The 20,064-nt window shown below is 40.1% G+C and overlaps 1 protein-coding gene across 1 annotated transcript in view; it reads left to right on the top strand.

Annotated features, from left to right (window-relative positions):
* LOC126456165 (Down syndrome cell adhesion molecule-like protein Dscam2) overlaps window positions 1–20,064 on the top strand; it is a 358,605-nt gene that overhangs the window by 154,206 nt on the left and 184,335 nt on the right. The window contains exons 7-8 of the mRNA XM_050091919.1: window positions 7,566–7,994; window positions 17,525–17,766. Of these exons, the coding sequence (XP_049947876.1) occupies window positions 7,566–7,994; window positions 17,525–17,766 (671 nt within the window). The remainder of the gene's footprint in view (window positions 1–7,565; window positions 7,995–17,524; window positions 17,767–20,064) is intronic.

Consider the following 20,064-nt stretch of genomic DNA (forward strand, 5'->3'; position numbering starts at 1 on the left):
CAGTCACTACTCTTGATGAACTGTGGTATCATGTTGAAGCTGCATGGGCAGATGTACCTGTACATGCCATCCAAGCTCTGTTTGACTCAATGCCCAAGCACATGAAGGCCTTTATTACGGCCACAGGTGGTTTTTCTGTGTACTGATTTCTCAGGATCTATGCACCCAAATTGCGTGAAAATGTAATCACATGTGAGTTCTAGTATAATATATTCGTCCAATGAATACCCGTTTATCAACTGCATTTCTTCTTGGTGTAGCAATTTTAATGGCCAGTAGTGTATATCTGATTCAACTTGTAAATATGAAACCCAGTTTACCAAAAAATACTGAGAGGAAGACCAGCACAGATGGGAGAGAAATTTACAAAAGACAGCTGGATTCAGTTGGCAATGGAGAGCTCAAAATCAGCATAAATGGACGAACTGGTTGGGATCCTATATTGCACCCCAACTCAGAGGCCACAGCATCAAGTGATTGAACTGGATGATAATGTTGATAATTATGATGATGACAATAACAGTGACTTACCTTCAAAAGGTGAAATTTTTAATACTGCCAATACATACATATAAAAGTACAAAAACCTGTAACAGCTTTTGGCACTATTAGTTCCTTCCTCAAGGAGGGGAAACAATGGTTTGGGGAAGGTTGGAAAGGAAGTGCAGGGTCCCAGACACCTTCCCAGGATGGGATAAATGTTCATTTATAGTAGATACATTTAGATGATGTACATTTTCATTTGTATGTTCATAATATGAACTCTATAGTTTTGACTTCAACAAATGCCTTTCACATGCAGTACTAATCCAGCTGAACCATCCCAGTATGAATCAACTTGAATAGTTAGTTGGACTAACACTGCCGAGTGAAAGCACATATCCAGGTTCAAGTCTAGATCTGAAACACAGGTTTTAACATGTTATCAAAGCTCATCTGACTATGTGCTTCTCCAAAGAATAAAAAACTTTGTCCCAAATGTTTCACTTGTCTTGCTGTTTTGGTTTACCTGTTAACGTCTGCAATTTTTTCTCCATTTGTTTATGCTATTATTAGCTTACTTTCTTCATCTTCTTATTTCACTCACACTGCCAGTGCACCTAAGTATTAACCATCTGAACTACTTATGTTTTCATGTTTGAGCATCTCAACTGGTATAGCACATGAAATAGGAACACTCATTTACTAGTAATAATAAATTTTATTAACATAAGCAGAACACAAAAAAACATATTCTGGAACACTTGATACTAGTTTTCTGTGTTAGAGTACAGCTATTTGATATCTCCATATTTATAAGGAAGTTTGACACACTGCCACTTTCACGGAACGTTGCAAGGAACACTGGGATCAAATCAACCATCCATACCAATCAACAACACCTCTGGTAGTTGTGACAAACACAATAGTGGATGATCTTGACCTCTACATTGGCCTCCTCACAGGAAATGGTGCATTGTCCAAAAATCTTACAGGGAAGTGCAGTCAATGTGCAGAGCATGTTCTTTGTTTGGGTAGTGAGTCTACTTCGGGTGTTTGCTCTTGTGCTTCAGGCTGAGATTGTTTCTGAGGCCCAAGTGTTGGCAGCCCTTCTGGGAATGTGTATGCATTTATCACTCTGGCAACTGAGATCATAGTAGCATTAACTTTTAATACAAGGTGGAATCCGAAATTTTCAGGACTGCTACTGCCTACTGAAAGTAGGAGTAGTAGATCTTTGCACTGCTAGGTGGCGAGAGCTGCATATCTGATGAGTCACTGTGCAGAGTGGCATTCAGCATGGAGGACGTGTTGCATGTCCACAGTGATTTCCATAATTTTCTGTGCTTGGTGTGTGGCAATTTTACGATGGATCCATGAACAGAACAGCATGTGTGTATCAAATGCTGTGAAAATCTGAGGTATTAGTGCTACGGGGATCCTTGCAATGATTCAACAAGTGTTTGGGGACAGAGCATGAGCCATATGCGTGTGTTTGAGTGGCATGCTCAGTTCAAGGCTGACCGTACAGAGGTCGAAGATGATGCTCACACTGGAAGGCCCGTTAGCCACACAATGCCAGACATTGTTGCCAAACTTCAACAATTGGTTCGTGTAGATCAATGTCGAACCATTCAATACCTTGTGGATGAAGTGGGTTTTGGCTATGGGACATGTCAACAAATGTTGACTGATGAATTTGGCATGCATCGTGTCCCCGCAGAATTTGTGCCAAGGATCTTGACTGCCGATCAGAAGGCACAGCATGTTGAAGTGTGCATGGACCTTCATCAGACCACATCTGATGATCCAACCTTCTTATCACCAGTGACGAGAGCTGGATTATGTGTATGACCTACAGGCAAAGCAACAGCCATCCCAGTGGAAGAGCCTGGGCTGTCCAAGACCCAAAAAAAGTGAGACAGTTGAAGAGTAAAGTGAAGAGCATTATCATCATTTTCTTTGATACCAAGGGAATTGTGCACAAAGGCTTTCTCCCACCCAACCAAATAGTGAATTCCATGTATGTCTGTGATGTTTTGCAATGGACCTGTGAAAACGTGTGGCAATGACAGCCCGAACTTTGGTATCAAGGGAACTGACTGCTGCATCATGGCAGTGCACCCTGTCACACGTCCTTCTTCACCAGGAACTTTTTGGCAAAAAAAAAAAAAAAAAAAAAAAAAAAACATGGCAGTTATACCCTACCCACCACACTTGCCAGATTTTATACCTCTTGAAACTTCACACTATTCCCAAAACTGAAACTCAAGTTGAAAGGCCATCGGTTCGAAACTCTAGTGAGGATTCCAGAAGCATCGCTGGCAGTGATGAACACCCTCAAAGAACAGGACTTCCAGAAAATGTTTGACGAGTGGCAGAAGCAATGGGACCAGTGTGTACATATGGATGGGAACTACTTTGAGGGTGATGATAACCATTAGTCCAAAGAAAAGGTTTTCAACAGATGGCAGCACCAGTCCCGACAATTTTGGATAGCACCACTTAATATGTCCAAATTTCTTGCTCCTCTTTTAATGATTTGATATGGGCCTGTGTTTGGGGTTATAGTGTGGGTTTGACACTCTCTGTTCATAACATGACATATGTACATGTTTGCACATCATGATCCCATAGGTAGGTGTCATTCGATGTCTTGATGCTTGATGAGGTTTAATGTGAGTGGTATGTTCCCTCAGGTGACAAATGTAATCTGATTGGTCGTGGTCAGGTAGTTTTGTGGAATTTTGGTCAATGAAATGACCAGGCAACTGAAGTGCTTTGCCACACACCAGTTCCACTAGTGATGAATCCAAGACTATTCCACATATGGTGTGAAGTTCAAGCACAACCTTTGGTAAGGTGGTTGTTGAACTAGTTTCATGACTTATCAGTGCAGCCTTTAAATAATGGTGAAAACATTTGAGCAAACTGATGCTCACTGGGTGATAGCTGGTTGTTCTGTGATGGAGACCACCACAGAATGTACTAAGTTGAATAAATAACATCAACTTGAATTGCCAGCTGTGGTTCATGTCAGTGTGCAGCAGACAACTGAAGGAAAACTCAGTGTGACACAAAGGCAAAGACCATGGTTTCCACTAATACATTATCAACTGGCATAGCTTCTGGTCAGTGAGTGAAATGATCACTCACAGTTAATAAATAGCACTGACCATTTTATGATGGAAATGTACATTTTATGTTGACATGCACATGCATGAAGCATGTCATCAATCTGGAACTGGCACATGCACATAATGGGATATTTTGTTACTGTGCTCACACTGAAGGCACACGTAAGTCCACTCATGATGTTCCTTTTGCTTACCAAGCCAAACAACATGTTCTGAAACCAAGGAAGTTGATTATTTGAAACCAGCTTGGCAAAGGCTGTGAAGTATTTCAAAAGCACTTCTGTGGAATGCAGCTGGCAGAAAAAGACAATAGCTTCCACATGAAATTTCACAATATAGCTTCACACCTCAACCAATTGAAACTGAATAGCAGTCAGTGCTTCATTCAATAGCTTCTGGAATTCCTGAACAGATTCTTGTGCCTCTGTGATTGATTTGTAGACAGTAAGAAACTCACAATCATCATAAGTGTTCTGTTTTTGTTGTGAAGGGGAGAGCTTGTGTGAGACAAAGACCAGCAGATGCCAAGTGCCATCTGTTTATTGTTGCAATTATGTGCCAATAGCAGTCTTGCTAGCATTAACAACCAATACAAGAGGTGCATCCAGTGCAGGGTGTGTCAGGAATGCAGCATTTGGTACACTTTGCTTTGCTGGCCCAAAAGCAGAGCTCATTGCACCTGTCCATTGGATCAATGAATTCCCCTTAGTTTTAGGTCCGTTGGTTCATACAACTTGGCTGAGTGAGGCAGATGACACCAGTAATAGTTCAGTCTTCACAAGAAATGGTGTATTTATTTGCTGGTTTCTGGCTGTGGAATCTTCACAATGGCTTCTAAGTGGGTGGGTAGTGAAAAAATCTTGCTGATGAAATTAGATGGCCTAAGGAGATATTTGTAGTTTATCAAAAACATACTTGGCATTATTAAATACCACACAGCACTGTTCTAAGTATTTGAAAACTTCAATCAATTGTTGCTGGTGCTGTTCTGAAGTTGCTGTAAAGACAATAACATCATCTAGGAATGCCAAACAGAATGACAACCATTGCAACGTGGATTCAATGAACCTTCACCAAGACTGAATGGACCATATAAACCAGATGTCATGCAGAGACTCTCAAACAAGCTGCATGGGGTGACCATGGCTATTTTCAAAATATATTCATTGCTTATCTTATCTTAAGTTGCTATAGATGAACTGTTTGTGACAGAAATACAAAATGAAGTTGGTGGTCAACAATTGCAGAGTGGATAAATGCACAAGTCTGAGCCAGTGTTGCTAAGAAATTTTTGTCCAGATGCAACTATATCCCACTGACACTGCTGTGTTTGTAGCCACAAGGTAATCTCCAAATTTGAAGTGATACATGTGGTGTCACCGCCAGACACCACACTTGCTAGGTGGTAGCTTAAATCGGCCGCGGTCCAATTAGTACATGTCGGACCTGCGTGTCGCCACTGTGTGATCGCAGACCTAGCGCCACCACAAGGCAGGTCTCGAGATACGGACGAGCACTCGCCCCAGTTGTACGACGACATTGCTAGCGACAATACGGACGAAGCCTTCCTCTCATTTGCCGAGAGACAGTTAGAATAGCCTTCTGCTAAGTCCATGGCTACGACCTAGCAAGGTGCCATTAGCCTTACCTACTTTGAGAGTTATCGTATAAATGTCTCAAGAAGAACGTTGTAAACCAACAAAGATTAAAAGTTAAGTATAAAGCAGCTACGTACTTTTCTTGCTACCATTCAATAGTTATCCTGTTCCAGACTTGACGCCAGTCGGCGCGTGTGTACGCGTGCCTTTCGGCTCCCTTCTCAATGTGGCATAGCTAGCTTGTTACGCCACAACAATACAAACATACAGTAGGTGGCTGTTCTGTGCTATCCAGGGTTGATGAGTTCAGCTTGAAATGCCTTTGTTAACTTCTGAAATAATGTCATCTGTCATTTCTGGATTTGTGATGAAGCAACAGTTTGCTTTTCTGTTTGGTCAGAGCATCAACTTTGTCTGACTAGCGATTGTAATTATGTGTGTCACTGCCAGTAATGAAACACTGTTTTGTGGCACTGCTACTGCATTCACTGATGGAGGAATTATTGTATAATGAATTCTATTAGTCAGATCTGCATCAGTGTCCAATGGTATTTCCATCTGACATGTTATTACAGCTTTAACCTAGGCTGGAAGATGGCTACTCCAAAGCATACATAGCAAGGTGTTGGATACAGTTCCTGCCTCAACCTTGCCGCATAGGTGTGTCAGATATTGTGATGACTTCCTGTCTTCAATATCTCTCAGTGATAGAACTTGACACACATGCTCTTCTTGTGAGATGAAAATTTTTTGTCAGTTCTCTCCTGAGATCATGATGAGGATCTCGTGCAGGAAGAGCAGTAATTATATCTTCTATTTCAGCTGCATAAAGATGGTTCAGTCAACTGTCCACCAGAGCAAATTTGGTTGAATTGGTAGTTATACCTGCATAATGGAACCTTGCTTCTATCTGTGCAAATTAGAGTATTGGATTGTGAGACCAGAATGGAGATATTATCATGGAAATCAAGATACCAATGATCCTTCAGTGGATGCTGATTCTTGGATTTTCATGAAAAAATTCTTTGTCCATCCTTGAGAATTTATACTGCTTTTTCTGGTATTTGTAGGCTGTTCTCGCCAGGTAAAATCACATTGGGATCACCAATGTCAGTGTGGCTAAGTGTTAACCATTCAAACAAATTACATTTTCTTGTTCAAGCATCTCAACCAAAATAGCACATAAAATATGAACACTCATGTACCATAAATACATCACAGAAGAAGATATGCTGTAACATTTGAGACTGGTTTTCTGCATTAGATTACCACTACTTGAGATGTCTTGGAAGTTCTAACACTCTGCCACTTCCGTGGAACATTGCAAGAAACACTGAGAACAAATCAACTGCCAGTGCTGTACAAGAGCACATATAACAGCTGGTGTGTGAGCTCTTTGACAGATGTGATAAACACTGTAATCAACAATCTTGATTGTTACACTTACAGTCACTGTCCTGCACCTGTCTCACCCCTTCCCTGCTTTCACTACAGTACACACATATCTTATTTCCTGCCAGCCCATCTACAAGTCCTTTCCTCTTCTCTACTTCTTTCCTCTCTCCTCTCTCTTCTTCCCTCCTCCTTCTTCCCCCACCCCATCCTCTCACCCTCTAGCTCAGCCACTCGAAGCAGCACCTAGCAGCCTGACCTGTCCTGTCCTAACCACATCCTTGCATGCTTTCAAGGTAGCACCTTCCACCACCATTGCCCTGCTATCCCTTCCTTTCTTATTCATGCATATTCCTTACCCCCACCACATACCCCAGCTAGATTGCTGCTCCGATCAGATGTAGCCACAATTGAGTCTTTGCACCCAGAGACAGTGGCTATGTGTATGTGAGTTGTTGTTGTGTGAATCTGTGAGAGTTCTACTTCTGACAAGGACTTTGTCTCAAAGTTTTTAAATATTTCTAGTATTTTGTATTGTGTCTGTCTGCAACTCAGTGCCTTCTCTATGTGATGGACAGCAATCTATCCTTTTCAAGACAGAACATTAAGAAACAAAAACTTCTCATTGTCATTTGTCTCTCCTGATCTGGGATGTTTTGTAACATGCCATACTATGTTTTTCATATCTCCTTTCATGCTTCCTTATGTTCCTTTCTTTCTACTGTTGTGGTAAGAACTTTGAGTCCTTGAATCTTTAATAACATGTAAACAGCAATAAATACTGTACACTCTCTTTTTTTTACACAATTCAGTTAAATATTTGCAAAAAACTTACCTATCAGAACTACAAGTGTAACGAAAATAAAAATAAAGTTACAAAATTTTGTTCCCATGATTCACTATGCATTAATAACTACTTTAGAAAAGCTAATCATGCTCACTTTGCTTTTGTTTTTAGTGCCTGCCACATTTTCCTCTCCGGTGCAGAATGTGACAGTGGTTAAAGCTGGTGTTGCCACATTGGATTGTGTTGCAAAGGGAGACAAACCAATTTCTATTAACTGGTTTTTACAAGGACAGCCATTTGATCCAGCACAACACCCTAGAGCAGAAGTAAGTGAAGAGAGTCTGGAATTCGGAGTCCATTCAAGGCTCCTGATAAAGAATGTCAACAGAGATGATTCCTCCTCTTTCATATGTCAAGCTACAAACCACTTTGGAAGTGACCGTTCTGACTTCCATCTCATAGTCCAGGAAACTCCAGGGCCTCCCACTAACGTGCATGTGACTGGTCACACGAGCAGATCTGTTAACCTCACGTGGGACCATTCATATGATGGAAACAGCCCTGTATCTGTATACATTATACAGTATAAAAGCACAATGGGTAAGTGTGGAAATGATTTTTGTTTTAACGTAGATGCTGTATAAAACCCTAAAATTATTTTTATCACCAATAAATCTGATATACAAACAACTTTCTTCTTTTATTTTATTGGTGACTTCAAATTTTATGGAGAAATAATGCTTTCCATTTGGCATTTGGTTATAAATATATAACAAGAGGGGTGTAATCTCTTTCAAAATCATATTCCTTACTTTTATGAAGATTTTTCCCAGTTATTAGCAAATTAGAATTTTGTATCAGAGGAATTGCATACGTGCCTGTTTAGCAGCAGAGGATCTGCAGAACTTGATGAAATAGAGAAGTGTTAGCAGTAAATGAAAACTTTACTAGGTGTAGATAGTTCAGTGATACAACACTGTCCATGAAAGTCTGCAATATGTCTTCAGCTCAAACTTTAGTCCATTAAAATTTTCTTAACACTTCACATTAACTTTAAGTTTGCATATTACAACTCTTGTCAATTTTTAACATTTTTATGTACAAGCTGTGAATAACCAACCAGCCTCTAAATCAAAAGAATGAAAAAACATCTCTCATGCCTGAAAAAAAAAAAAACTTTTGTTTATATTTTCCCTATTCAGCCACATGATCCAGAACATCCACATTTGTTCTTCACTGCTAAGCCTTACATATTGGATATGCCAAATAGCTATTAACTTAAAACTGCTGCTTATGGAATGCACTACTGTCCTGCAGATAGTCCTTATCAGTAATAAAATAAGGAGCATTCAGACGAAAAGGTACTAAACATCATAACAATCAAACCAGTTGAAATTGTTTGTGGTGCTTTGCGATAGCTTAGTGAGACATTTAGGCAAGCAATTTTAGTGTCCAGCATGGTTTTGTGCATGCATGGGCACATGATGCAGGAGAGTGTGTTTGGTCCATTTGATTTGGCATTGTGTCTGAGGATATCATGGCATTCACATTGCAAAATTTGATGACAGCAGCAATGTTGTGTTAGATTTATGACCTTGTTAATTGGTCTTGTCTTGAGGACATTTCCAGAAGAATGATGAAAACTGGTTATTTGAAGATACAAATCTGTTCAAGCAGAACTGCAGTTAACTGCATTTCCAAGAACATAATCAGTTTTGTGGTGAGCTAAGGTGTCTAAAAATTTAAATCATCAATTTTTTCTCATTTACATATTGAATTTCACATTTCTTTGAACAGAGCTGAGATGATCTGAGATATATGCTACATTATCACCACCTGCTTCATAACACATTGGCCCACTGTTGGAACACAATACAGCAGTGATTCAGCATGGTATGGATTCAAAACGTCCTTGGTAGAATGAATTTTCACTCTGCGGTGGAGTGTACACTGATTTGGAACCTTCTGACATATTAAAATAGTGTGTTGGATTGGGGTTCAAACCAGTGACCTTTGCCTTTTGCAGGCAAGCGCTCCATCGACTGAACTATCCAAGCACAACCCATGACCTATCCTCACAGCTTTAATTTTATCAGTACCTCATCTTCTACAATCCCCTAGGCAATGACTACGACATGTCTCCACAGTATCCTTTCTTCCAGCAGCACTAGTGCTGGATGGTATGCAGGAGAACTTCTGTGAAGTTTGGAAGGTAGGAAATGAGGTACTGGGGCGGAATTAAAGCTTAGAGTGTGGGTCATGAGTCATGTCTGGATAGGTCAGTTGGTTGAACACTTGTCAGTGAAAGGCAAAGGTCCCAAGTTCAAGTCCCATTCTGGCACGCAGTTTTAATCTGCCAGGAACTTTCAAATACTTATTATTTTTCCAGGAGTATGTGGCACCACATGCTACACACAGGTCATGCAATTCCCACAGATTACAGGACGATTTGTGAATGCAAGCTGATGCTTGATAGTCCCATATGTGATCGATTGTGTTCAAATGAGATTTATTTGGCAGCCAAGGCATCAACATAAGTTCACTGTCATGCTCCTCAAGTATTGTAGCAGATTCTAGCCTTGTGAAATTAACAGCTGTCCTGCTGGTAGACGCTACTACTGTCAGAGAAGACCTCAACCATAAGAGGACACATGTGATTGCAACTTAACTTTCCGTATCTGTTACTCAGTCCCTAAACAAGTAAAACTCAATTATGACAGGACAAAATGTTATAGCTAAGGTGAGCAATGCATAGTCTAAAACTTTTGCATGGTCTGCTGAAGCCCTTAGGGGGTGACCATGCACTACTGCATTTAAGACCAAAAACTGAAACAGTTAAGCTTCTTCAAACAGTTTACTAGTACAGACAAACTATCAAAAAAGTAATAAATAAATAATTGAGATAAAAGATGAAATATTTAAGTAAGATCATGTAGGAAAAAGATGTTGCTTAAACTGTGTTGTTTGGAATTCAAACCAAATGTTTAATACAAATGATCACACAGACATATGTGTATGATGACCTCGCATAAATTCAATAAATCAATTGAACAATATTTAAACTAAACAATTGAAAGTTCAGGTTGGAATATCAACACTGTTATGAAAAGGATAGATTGTTAGTCACCATAAAGATGACATGTTGGGTTGCAGATAAGCACAACAAAAAGACTGTTACACACTGAGCTTCCGGCCAATGCCATATTCTGAAAAGAAAGGAAGTCATACACAGATTCACATTAGCAGACACATCTCTCACACACATGATCACTATCTCCAGTTGCTCTGGCCAGATTACAATAGTCATATTGACCAAAAGTAGCAATGCACCTAACAAGTTGTTCATGCTTACAACCACAAATCATTCTTAATCTCATGATTGTTGTCTTAAGCCCTCCAGCAGTGTGGCCATCCGAACATCACCAATCTTAACTCTGCTGAAACCAATCAAAAGATCTTACCACACTGCCCAGCACCAACCAAAATGCCTCAAGCTCATTTCTGCAAGCATCTTTATGTATCAATCATGAGCCGATTATTCTACTCAGTGCATCAATATAAATAAAAATTGTTCAAAGTTGTAAATCTCCAGAAGTTATTCATTAATTGGTTTGAAAATTTGAGACAATGTCACATTAAAAGATACCAGTATGTTTTATATACCTACTGGAGTGCCCTATATATATATATATATCGCCCTTTTTTCCCCCTAAGGTAAGTCTTTCCGCTCCCGGAATTGGAATGACTCCTTACCCTCTCCCTTAAAACCCACATCCTTTCGCCTTTCCCTCTCCTTCCCTCTTTCCTGATTCCTGATAAAGCAACTGTTGGTTGCGAAAGCTTGAATTTTGTGTGTATGTTTGTGTTTGTTTGTGTACGTGGGAAAAATATATATCTAAAAACAAAGATAATGTGACTTACCAAACAAAAGCGCTGGCAGGTCGATAGACACACAAACAAACACAAACATACACACAAAATTCAAGCTTTCACAACAAACTGTTGCCTCATCAAGAAAGAGGGAAGGAGAGGGAAAGACGAAAGGATGTGGGTTTTAAGGGATAGGGTAAGGTGTCATTCCAATCCCGGGAGCAGAAAGACTTACCTTAGGGGGGAAAAAGGACAGGTATACACTCGCACACACACACATATCCATCCACACATATACAGACACCAGCAGACATATATGATATATGTCTGCTTGTGTCTGTATATGTTCGGATGGATATGTGTGTGTGTGTCCGAGGCACCCGACAGGCGAAGACGACATATGGTTCGGAGCGGGCAAGAGTTCCATGTCGGAGGACAACTGGTCACGGGTAGCGATCAGCGCATGACCCAGGGAGGCACCCGGCAGTTGCAGCGAGCCAGTAGATGGTTCCCCAGGGCGCTGACTGGACGGCACCGTTGCTGAAAGCAGACGGTGAGCGGCAGATCCCATGCGACGACAGAGGCGCAGCTGGTTGAGATGCCAGCGCACCTCACCAGAGGCCCCCAAAACCAGATACATAGCACGTCTGAGGCAGCGAAGAATGCGCCCTTTGAGCCAATGCTGTGAACCTCAGTAGTGGCGGTAGTAGACAACGTCGCCTGGGACAAAAGCAAGTGTCTGCCGCTGCACAGGAACCTGATGCGGCAGATGTAGCAAAGACATCAAGGATCGATTAGGGCGACCATGGAGCAACTCAGCCGGTGAGCGACCATCTCTGGGCTGAGAGTGATATGAGGACAAAAAGAGAATTAACGTGTTTTCCTGAGAATGCGACTCTTTCAACTTCAACATCTGTGACTTGAAAGTCCTGACCAATCGTTCAGCAGCACCGTTTGACTGTGGCGAAAATGGAGCGGACGTCAGATGTTGAATACCATTGGCCTTGCACAGTGACTGAAATTCTGCGGACATGAATTGTGGGCCATTGTTGGAAACAATAGTCTGTGGAAGACCTTCAATGCAAAAGATAGCAGATAAAACTTGGACGGTGGCAGATGACGTCATGGAAGACATCCGGACAACAAAAAGAAAATTACTGAATGAATCTACCACGACCAACCATTGAGCATTCCGGAATGAACCAGCAAAATCGATGTGTAAGCATTGCCAAGGGGAAGTGGCTTTTGGCCATGCAAAGAATTTCCACCATGCAAAAATTCGGCAAACCAATGGGTCCCCTATCCATGACTTTGACAAGGGCCATTGCACAGCAACAAAACGCAGAATGGTAGCAAGGACAGGGTTGGCAGCTGTGGCTGTAGGTACACAACAAAAATCAATCGGAAAAGATTTGACCACGTCATCGGTTTCTGCATCAATGAACATGCAAGCAAGTTCGGAGGAATCGATTGCCCTATCCTCAGCAACAGGCAAGCAGGACAACACATTGGCATTTCCGTGCTTAGCAGTGGACCGATACAAGATATCATAGTGGTACTGCGAGAGGAGAATAGACCAGCGAATGAATTTCTGCGCTGTATGTGGAGGTACAGACTTGGTCGGATGAAAAAGTGATGTCAAAGGTTTGTGGTCTGTGATTATGGTAAAGTGACGACCATACAAGAAATCATGAAACTTTGTAACACCAAATACGAGAGCCAATGCTTCTTTCTCGATCTGTGAATAATTACTTTGTGCAGATGAGAGCAATTTGGACACAAAGGCAATAATAGGGCGATCGTGTGATCCATCTTTGTGCGCAAGCACAGCACTGATCCCAAAATCCGATGCATCCACCATCAACAAAAGGGGCTTCTGGGGATCAAATGGTGTAAGGCAAGTATTGGAAAGCAACGCCGATTTCAACTGGCGAAAGGCGCGTTCGCAATCTGTCGTCCAGACGAACGCAACACCTTTACGGCGTAAGCGATGAAGCAGAGTTGAAATGGAAGAGGCATGTGGCACATATCTGTTATAGTAATTTTTTCCCAGCACACTCTGTAGCTGCTTCAAATTCTGCGGCGAAGGCAAGTCTTGTATGACACGAAGGTGCGTGGGACTGGGATGTATGCCTTGGGCATTGAGTACATGTCCCAGGTATGGCAAATCACGAGCAAAAAACACACATTTGTCCTTCTGCAAGCGAAGACCATTTTGTCGCAAGACCTGAAATAATGTTCTGAGATTGGCCAAATGTTCTTCTTCCATCTATCCGGAGATCACAATATCGTCCAGATAATTTGCTGCAGTAGGGACCGACGCACAAACAGTTTGTAGATATTGCTGAAACAATGCAGGGGCAGATGCACACCCGAATGGCAGTCGTTTGAATTGATACAACCCAAAATGCGTGTTAACCACCAAAATGCGCTGGGATTCTTCGTCCACCGGTATTTGCAAGTACGCATCTGTGAGGTCCAACTTCGAAAAATATTTACCCGGGCACAGTTTGTCAAAAATGTCTTCTGGGCGGGGTAAAGGAAAAGTTGCAATCACTAGTTGTGGATTCACTGTTGCCTTGAAGTCCACATAAAGTCTTAGTTTTCCCGAAGATTTTGGCAAAATTACTAAGGGTGATGCCCAGAGAGAAGCCTGCACACGTTCAATTACACCTTGTAATTCCAAATCGTGTAATGTTTTTGCAACCTCATCACGCAATGCAATGCGTGGGGAACATTGCGCACTCTGAAAAATTTTGGTTGCGCGTTTACTTTCAGTTCCAAATGTGGTTTATAGTTCTTAGCGCAACCGAGGCCCGGTGCAAAAATGTCTGCAAATTCTTCACATAGACGAGAAACACTATCTGAAGGCACAGTCTGGTTCCCTGATAGGACCTGATCTACTATAGACAAGTTAAACAACTGAAATAAATTGAAACCAAACAAGTTCACTGCAGAAGAAGAACGAATGATGTAAAATGACACAAGTTTTGTTTGTCCTTTGTATGTTGCAAGAAGGCTGCACTGTCCTAACACAGGGATATCTTGACCTGAATAACTAGTTGACTTAACATTTACGGCATGCAATGGAGGTGTGCCCAGCTGTTTGTACGTGTCTTGATTGATCAGCGAAACTGCAGCTCCTGTATCGAGCTGGAATGGTATCACTTTGTTGTTAATGTCCAAGTCCACTTTAGATCACAGTTAATTTACTGAAATAGATTCATTAGTGCCTTGGCTTCCTGCAGCTCTATCAGACAATGCTGGACCCAAGGAGCATGTTAAATTAGCAAAAATCATGCCATGAGAAGTCTACCTCAAAATATTGCTTCTTCCCAGTTGCTACTTTTCATTGTTCCTATCTGAGACAGTAGTGTTTTTTGAGTCATTGTCAGTATAATATGTCAGCTAGCAGTGAATTGCCTTCCATATTCCAACAAATCTGACCTATAGTAGTTTTCATTTGGAGAATGGTAAAACTCTTTGAAAAAAAAAATTCTAAACCAGCTTATGTTAAGTAATGAAATATGTTTATTGTATCAAAAGGAAAGCTCAGTTGAGAAAACTATATATTTATGAGATAACAAAATTTTCAGAATGAATCTTTCTCTGTGCAGTGAAGTGTGTGCTGTTTTGAAGTTTCCCTGGACGATTAAAACTGCGTGCTGGTCTGAAACTCAAATTCAGAATCTTGCTTTTTACACACAGTGCTCTTATCAACTTATACACTTAGCTACACAGTGAAAATTCATTCCATGCTGTGATTGAGCCATTTTCACCACAGCTAGTCCCTCAAGGTGTACAGGAGAACTTGTGTGAAGTTTGAGAGCTAGGGAAGAGGTACCTAGAGAAATAAAGCTGTGAGGCTGGATTTGTGAGTTTTAACTGGATTGCTCATGGCCCATGAAAGGCAAAAGTTCCAGGTTCAAATCCCAGTGTAGGTCTTAGTTTTAATCGGCCAGAAAGTTTCAAACTCTGCTGCACAGTGAAAATTTTATCTTAATGCTTGTGATCTTTCTGTTCTTCAAATGTAATGTACACACCTGTCTCCATGAACCATCTGGTTTAGACCAGTTTGTCTTGTAGTAAAACATAATAATGCATTTGACAGATTTTGCTCAATGCTTTAAAGATTACTTCCTTTAGATATGACAGCCTGATTACCTACATGAACTAAATTTTGAACTTCTTCAAGTAAAGGCTGATCATTGTGTAAAGATATTTAATAGAGTTAGTTGAGTAAAATTCCATGGGGTGACACATTTTTCTGCCTTCTATACTTGCTCTTGTGCAGATTCTGGGAAGTTTCTTGATGTTCAGGTTGAAACTGAAGTCATTTGTGATGTTTTAGGCCTTCCAGAAAAAGAGATGGTCGATTGTGTCCATGGAGATTAAAAATAGGTACATACATGCAATTGTCAACAAATACAAAACCTTCGTAAACAATATGACACCTGAAACTAAAAACCATACACTATTGTTTAATCAGGATAAAGAAAAGTTAATCTCTGCCATCACTGCTGATTAATCTGTATACTGAAAAATCAAAAATGTTAGGAAGACCTCTTAACTGGAATACTAATGCATGTGGAACAGGTCCAAATACTGTGGTTTCAGGTAACTTACAGTGAGAAAGATGAACTCAGAAAAGCCATTACCATGCAGTTTCATTTTAAGTAGAAACAGAATATAAATTGTGAAGAGCAATAAAAATTCTAATAAAATCAAACTTGGGAATGTATGGTCAAACAAGTAAAGAATCCAAAATGAACAAAATTATCGATGTCAGATGAGGGTGCAGAGAACAGATGGTCACTAGTGAAAAATATGTCACTAGCCAATGACAGTGCACATTTAGCTCATAGTACTGCATGGCAGTTAAAGAATGGAATAAAACAAATACAGTTTTGGATTTAATGCTACAAAAATGTGTTAGAGATCAAGTAGGCAGAAAAAAGTACAAAATAAAGAGGAGTAGGTTGCATTAGTTCATTTCTTTTGAGGAGTCTGCTGTATCTGTGTTGGAGGTGAAAGCGTATTCAATTCCTTTTCTATAGCATCCAAAATTTTCTGCTAACACAACAAACATGTTATATTTTTAGAAAATCTAGAAAGTATACTTATATAGCTCATTACTGTGCAAGCTCCCAATTGCGCTATTTCCTGCTACTCATTTGCTAGCTTTTCTTTCAAAGTAATTGCAGAAAATGAAATAGAAGGCAGTGCAAGACAGGAAGCAGCTGTGGGTATTGAGAGCATTCTGGGTGGCAAAACTATGAAAATTCTTTATGTATGTTTCTTCAAAAAACGTTACTTAATAGTCAGTCTCCAGCTCTACTCTTGAAATAACTTTCAGCTAGTTCAAACCATGGATATTTCTTATGGATTCAACTACAGGGAACTGTTTAGAGTGGAGACTTAATTTACAAAATTCAAATTATACATTTTTTAATATTGGTGTTATCCAGTATTATCTCATCTCTTCACTGGTAAGTCTCTCCATTTTTTATTCCAAGTTTCCCCTTAGGCTGTCAGTGAGGTGTTGGTAGCCCTGAACCACACTTGCTGTGAATGTAAGGGCATCTGCTGATGAACTCCACCTGATGCATGCCACCTGAGGAGTGCCACAAACAAATAATACAATACAAAACAAATAACTGAATTAACACAAAATATCACACACATGAAAATGATTCTCTTGTGCAGTATTTAAACCTCATAACAACTATTAATTACAAATGCCCTTGCTCATTTATAGATGACAAAGGTACAGAAAATGTTGCACCTGTGATGCTTATGTAAAAAGTCCCAAATTTAATCCAGTAAAAATTTTGTACCCTCACACATTCATATATTGTTCTGATATGAAACCTGTTTCATTTCTGATCAAAAACTGGCTTCTATGTTTCACTGTGCTATACTTTGGTGCAGTTGTTTTAAAGGAGTGTCATGACTCAAGCTGTTTATCAGGCTTGATACCAAGGGTATGTGTAAGAGTGGTGTGTGTAGCAGAGATTATCAAGGAGAATGGATATGTTACTTGTGCAGAGGTTAGAAAAGGACAGGAAAAAAAATAGAGCAAAATACGAAGTCAGTCAAAAGATTGTTATTTGTCAAACTAAACACATCATTGTGAATCAGACCACAATCAGTTGCAGTTTTTTATGTACTTGTTTCATAATTGTTTATTTTTACAAATAAAATAAATTACTATGTAGCAGAGTATAATAGAATAATGCTTGAAACTTGATATTTCATAGCATCTTCATGGCAAAAGAATGTGCAGCAAATCATAGTGGATGGAGAACAGACAAGTGCCAGTATTAATGATCTGCTCCCTGCTCATACATATCACTTACGTGTACTGGCTAGAAATTCACTTGGTGTGTCAAATGGTAGTAGCATAATCACCATAACAACTGCAGAAGAAGTTCCTGGTGGACCACCACGTGATATCCAGGTGCAGGCTAGGAACTCAGAAACACTCCTTGTTACCTGGAAGGTGAGTAGCCTTTGAGTCCTGTGATCGTTACAAATAAGATGGTATAAATGTCTATACAGTCAGATGAAATAAACAGAAAGTAAACATACAGCAATGCTAGGACTGTTTCTGAAGACTATTCATGAATGTATTGAACCACACTTGAACAGCTGTCATGTGGTATTGTTGATTAGAGACAAAATTTTTCTTTGAATTTGTCAGTTCTTGTGATGTCTTGATAATGTACCCTTATACCAATATCGGTGCAAATGTGAAGGTGGTCTTTTTTATGTGACTGTCTAGAATATACAGCTACCCCTACCACTGGCACTTTGTGCAGCCCACAGGTGAGATTTTGATACTCTTTCACTTACGATGTGCAAACTGTTACTACTACAGAAAAAAATGGAACAGGACCTTTTTGTGGGAAATTTAATGTAGTTAAATTTTTCCTAGAGACCACAGTTTTAGAGTTATTCTAGTAAACCATACCAAATGGACATTCAGCCACACCCCCACTCCCAAATTCAACCACAGTTGGTCAGGATTTCTACAGTAGTATGTTGTTCATTGCAAGCTCTCCTACCACTGCACAAATATTTGTGACAGATCGAATTATTTCCCACATTTGAAATTTTCTGGCCTTCACTGGCTGACATTATTATGGCATCAGTGTAGCCAGGCCTTACAAATTGTAAAATTGATGTTTGTGTAAATTTTACGTAACAGTTTTGTCAACTTTAGCAGCTTCAAATAACAGTTACATCATTGTACTTGTAAGGCCTTAGACTATGAAACTACTATGCTAAGGATGAATTTTGGATCAAAGCGTCAATGTAATTCATTTTAGCATGATGTTTACAAAAGCAGTAACCCTTACAGGAATGGTAATATTCACAGTACTAACAAAACAACTAACCATGTTGTTGTTGTGGTCGTCAGTCCTGAGACTGGTTTGATGCAGCTCTCCATGCTACTCTATCATGTGCTAGCTTCTTCATCTCCCAGTACCTACTGCAACCTACATCCTTCTGAATCTGCTTAGTGTATTCATCTCTTGGTCTCCCTCTATGATTTTTACCCTCCACAGTGCCCTCCAATGCTAAATTTGTGATTCCCTGATGCCTCAGAACATGTCCTACCAACCGGTCCCTTCTTCTTGTCAAGTTGTGCCACAAACTCCCCTTCTCCCCAATTCTATTCAATACCTCCTCATTAGTTATGTGATCTACCCATCTAATCTTCAGCATTCTTCTGTAATACCACATTTCGAAAGCTTCTATTCTCTTCTTGTCCAGACTACTTATCGTCCATGTTTCACTTCCATACATGGCTACACTCCATACAAATACTTTCAGAAATGACTTCCTGACATTTAAATCTATACTCGATGTCAACAAATTTCTCTTCTTCAGAAACTCTTTCCTTGCCATTGTCAGTCTACATTTTATATCCCCTCTACTTCAGCCATCATCAGTTATTTTGCTCCCCAAATAGCAAAACTCCTTTACTACTTTAAGTGGCTCATTTCCTAATCTAATTCCCTCAGCATCACCCAACTTAATTCAATTACATTCCATTATCCTCATTTTGCTTTTGTTGATGTTCATCTTATATCCTCCTTTCAAGACACTGTCCATTCCGTTCAACTGCTCTTCCAAGTCTTTTGCTGTCTCTGACAGAATTACAATGTCATCGGCGAACCTCAAAGTTTTTATTTCTTCTCCATGGATTTTAATACCTATTCTGAATTTTTGTTTTGTTTCCTTTACTGCTTGCTCAATATACAGATTGAACAACATCGGGGAGAGGCTACAACCCTGTCTCACTCCCTTCCCAACCACTGCTTCCTTTTCGTGCCCCTCGACTCTTATAACTGCCATCTGGTTTCTGTACAAATTGTAAATAGCCTTTCGCTCCCTGTGTCTTACCCCTGCCACCTTTAGAATTTGAAAGATAATATTCCAGTCAACATTGTCAAAAGCTTTCTCTAAGTCTACAAATGCTAGAAACGTAGGTTTGCCTTTCCTTAATCTTTCTTCTAAGATAAGTCATAGGGTCAGTATTGCCTCATGTGTTCCAACGTTTCTATGGAATCCAAACTGATCTTCCCCAAGGACAGATTCTACCAGTTTCTCCACTCGTCTGTAAAGAATTCGCGTTAGTATTTTGCAGCTGTGACTTATTAAACTGATAGTTCAGTAATTTTTACATCTGTCAACACCTGCTTTCTTTGGGATTGGAATTATTATATTCTTCTTGAAGTCTGAGGGTATTTTTCCTGTCTCATACATCTTGCTCACCAGATGGTAGAGTTTT

This window comes from Schistocerca serialis, chromosome 2 (genome assembly GCF_023864345.2).
Source record: "Schistocerca serialis cubense isolate TAMUIC-IGC-003099 chromosome 2, iqSchSeri2.2, whole genome shotgun sequence".
NCBI classification, from domain to species: domain Eukaryota; kingdom Metazoa; phylum Arthropoda; class Insecta; order Orthoptera; family Acrididae; genus Schistocerca; species Schistocerca serialis.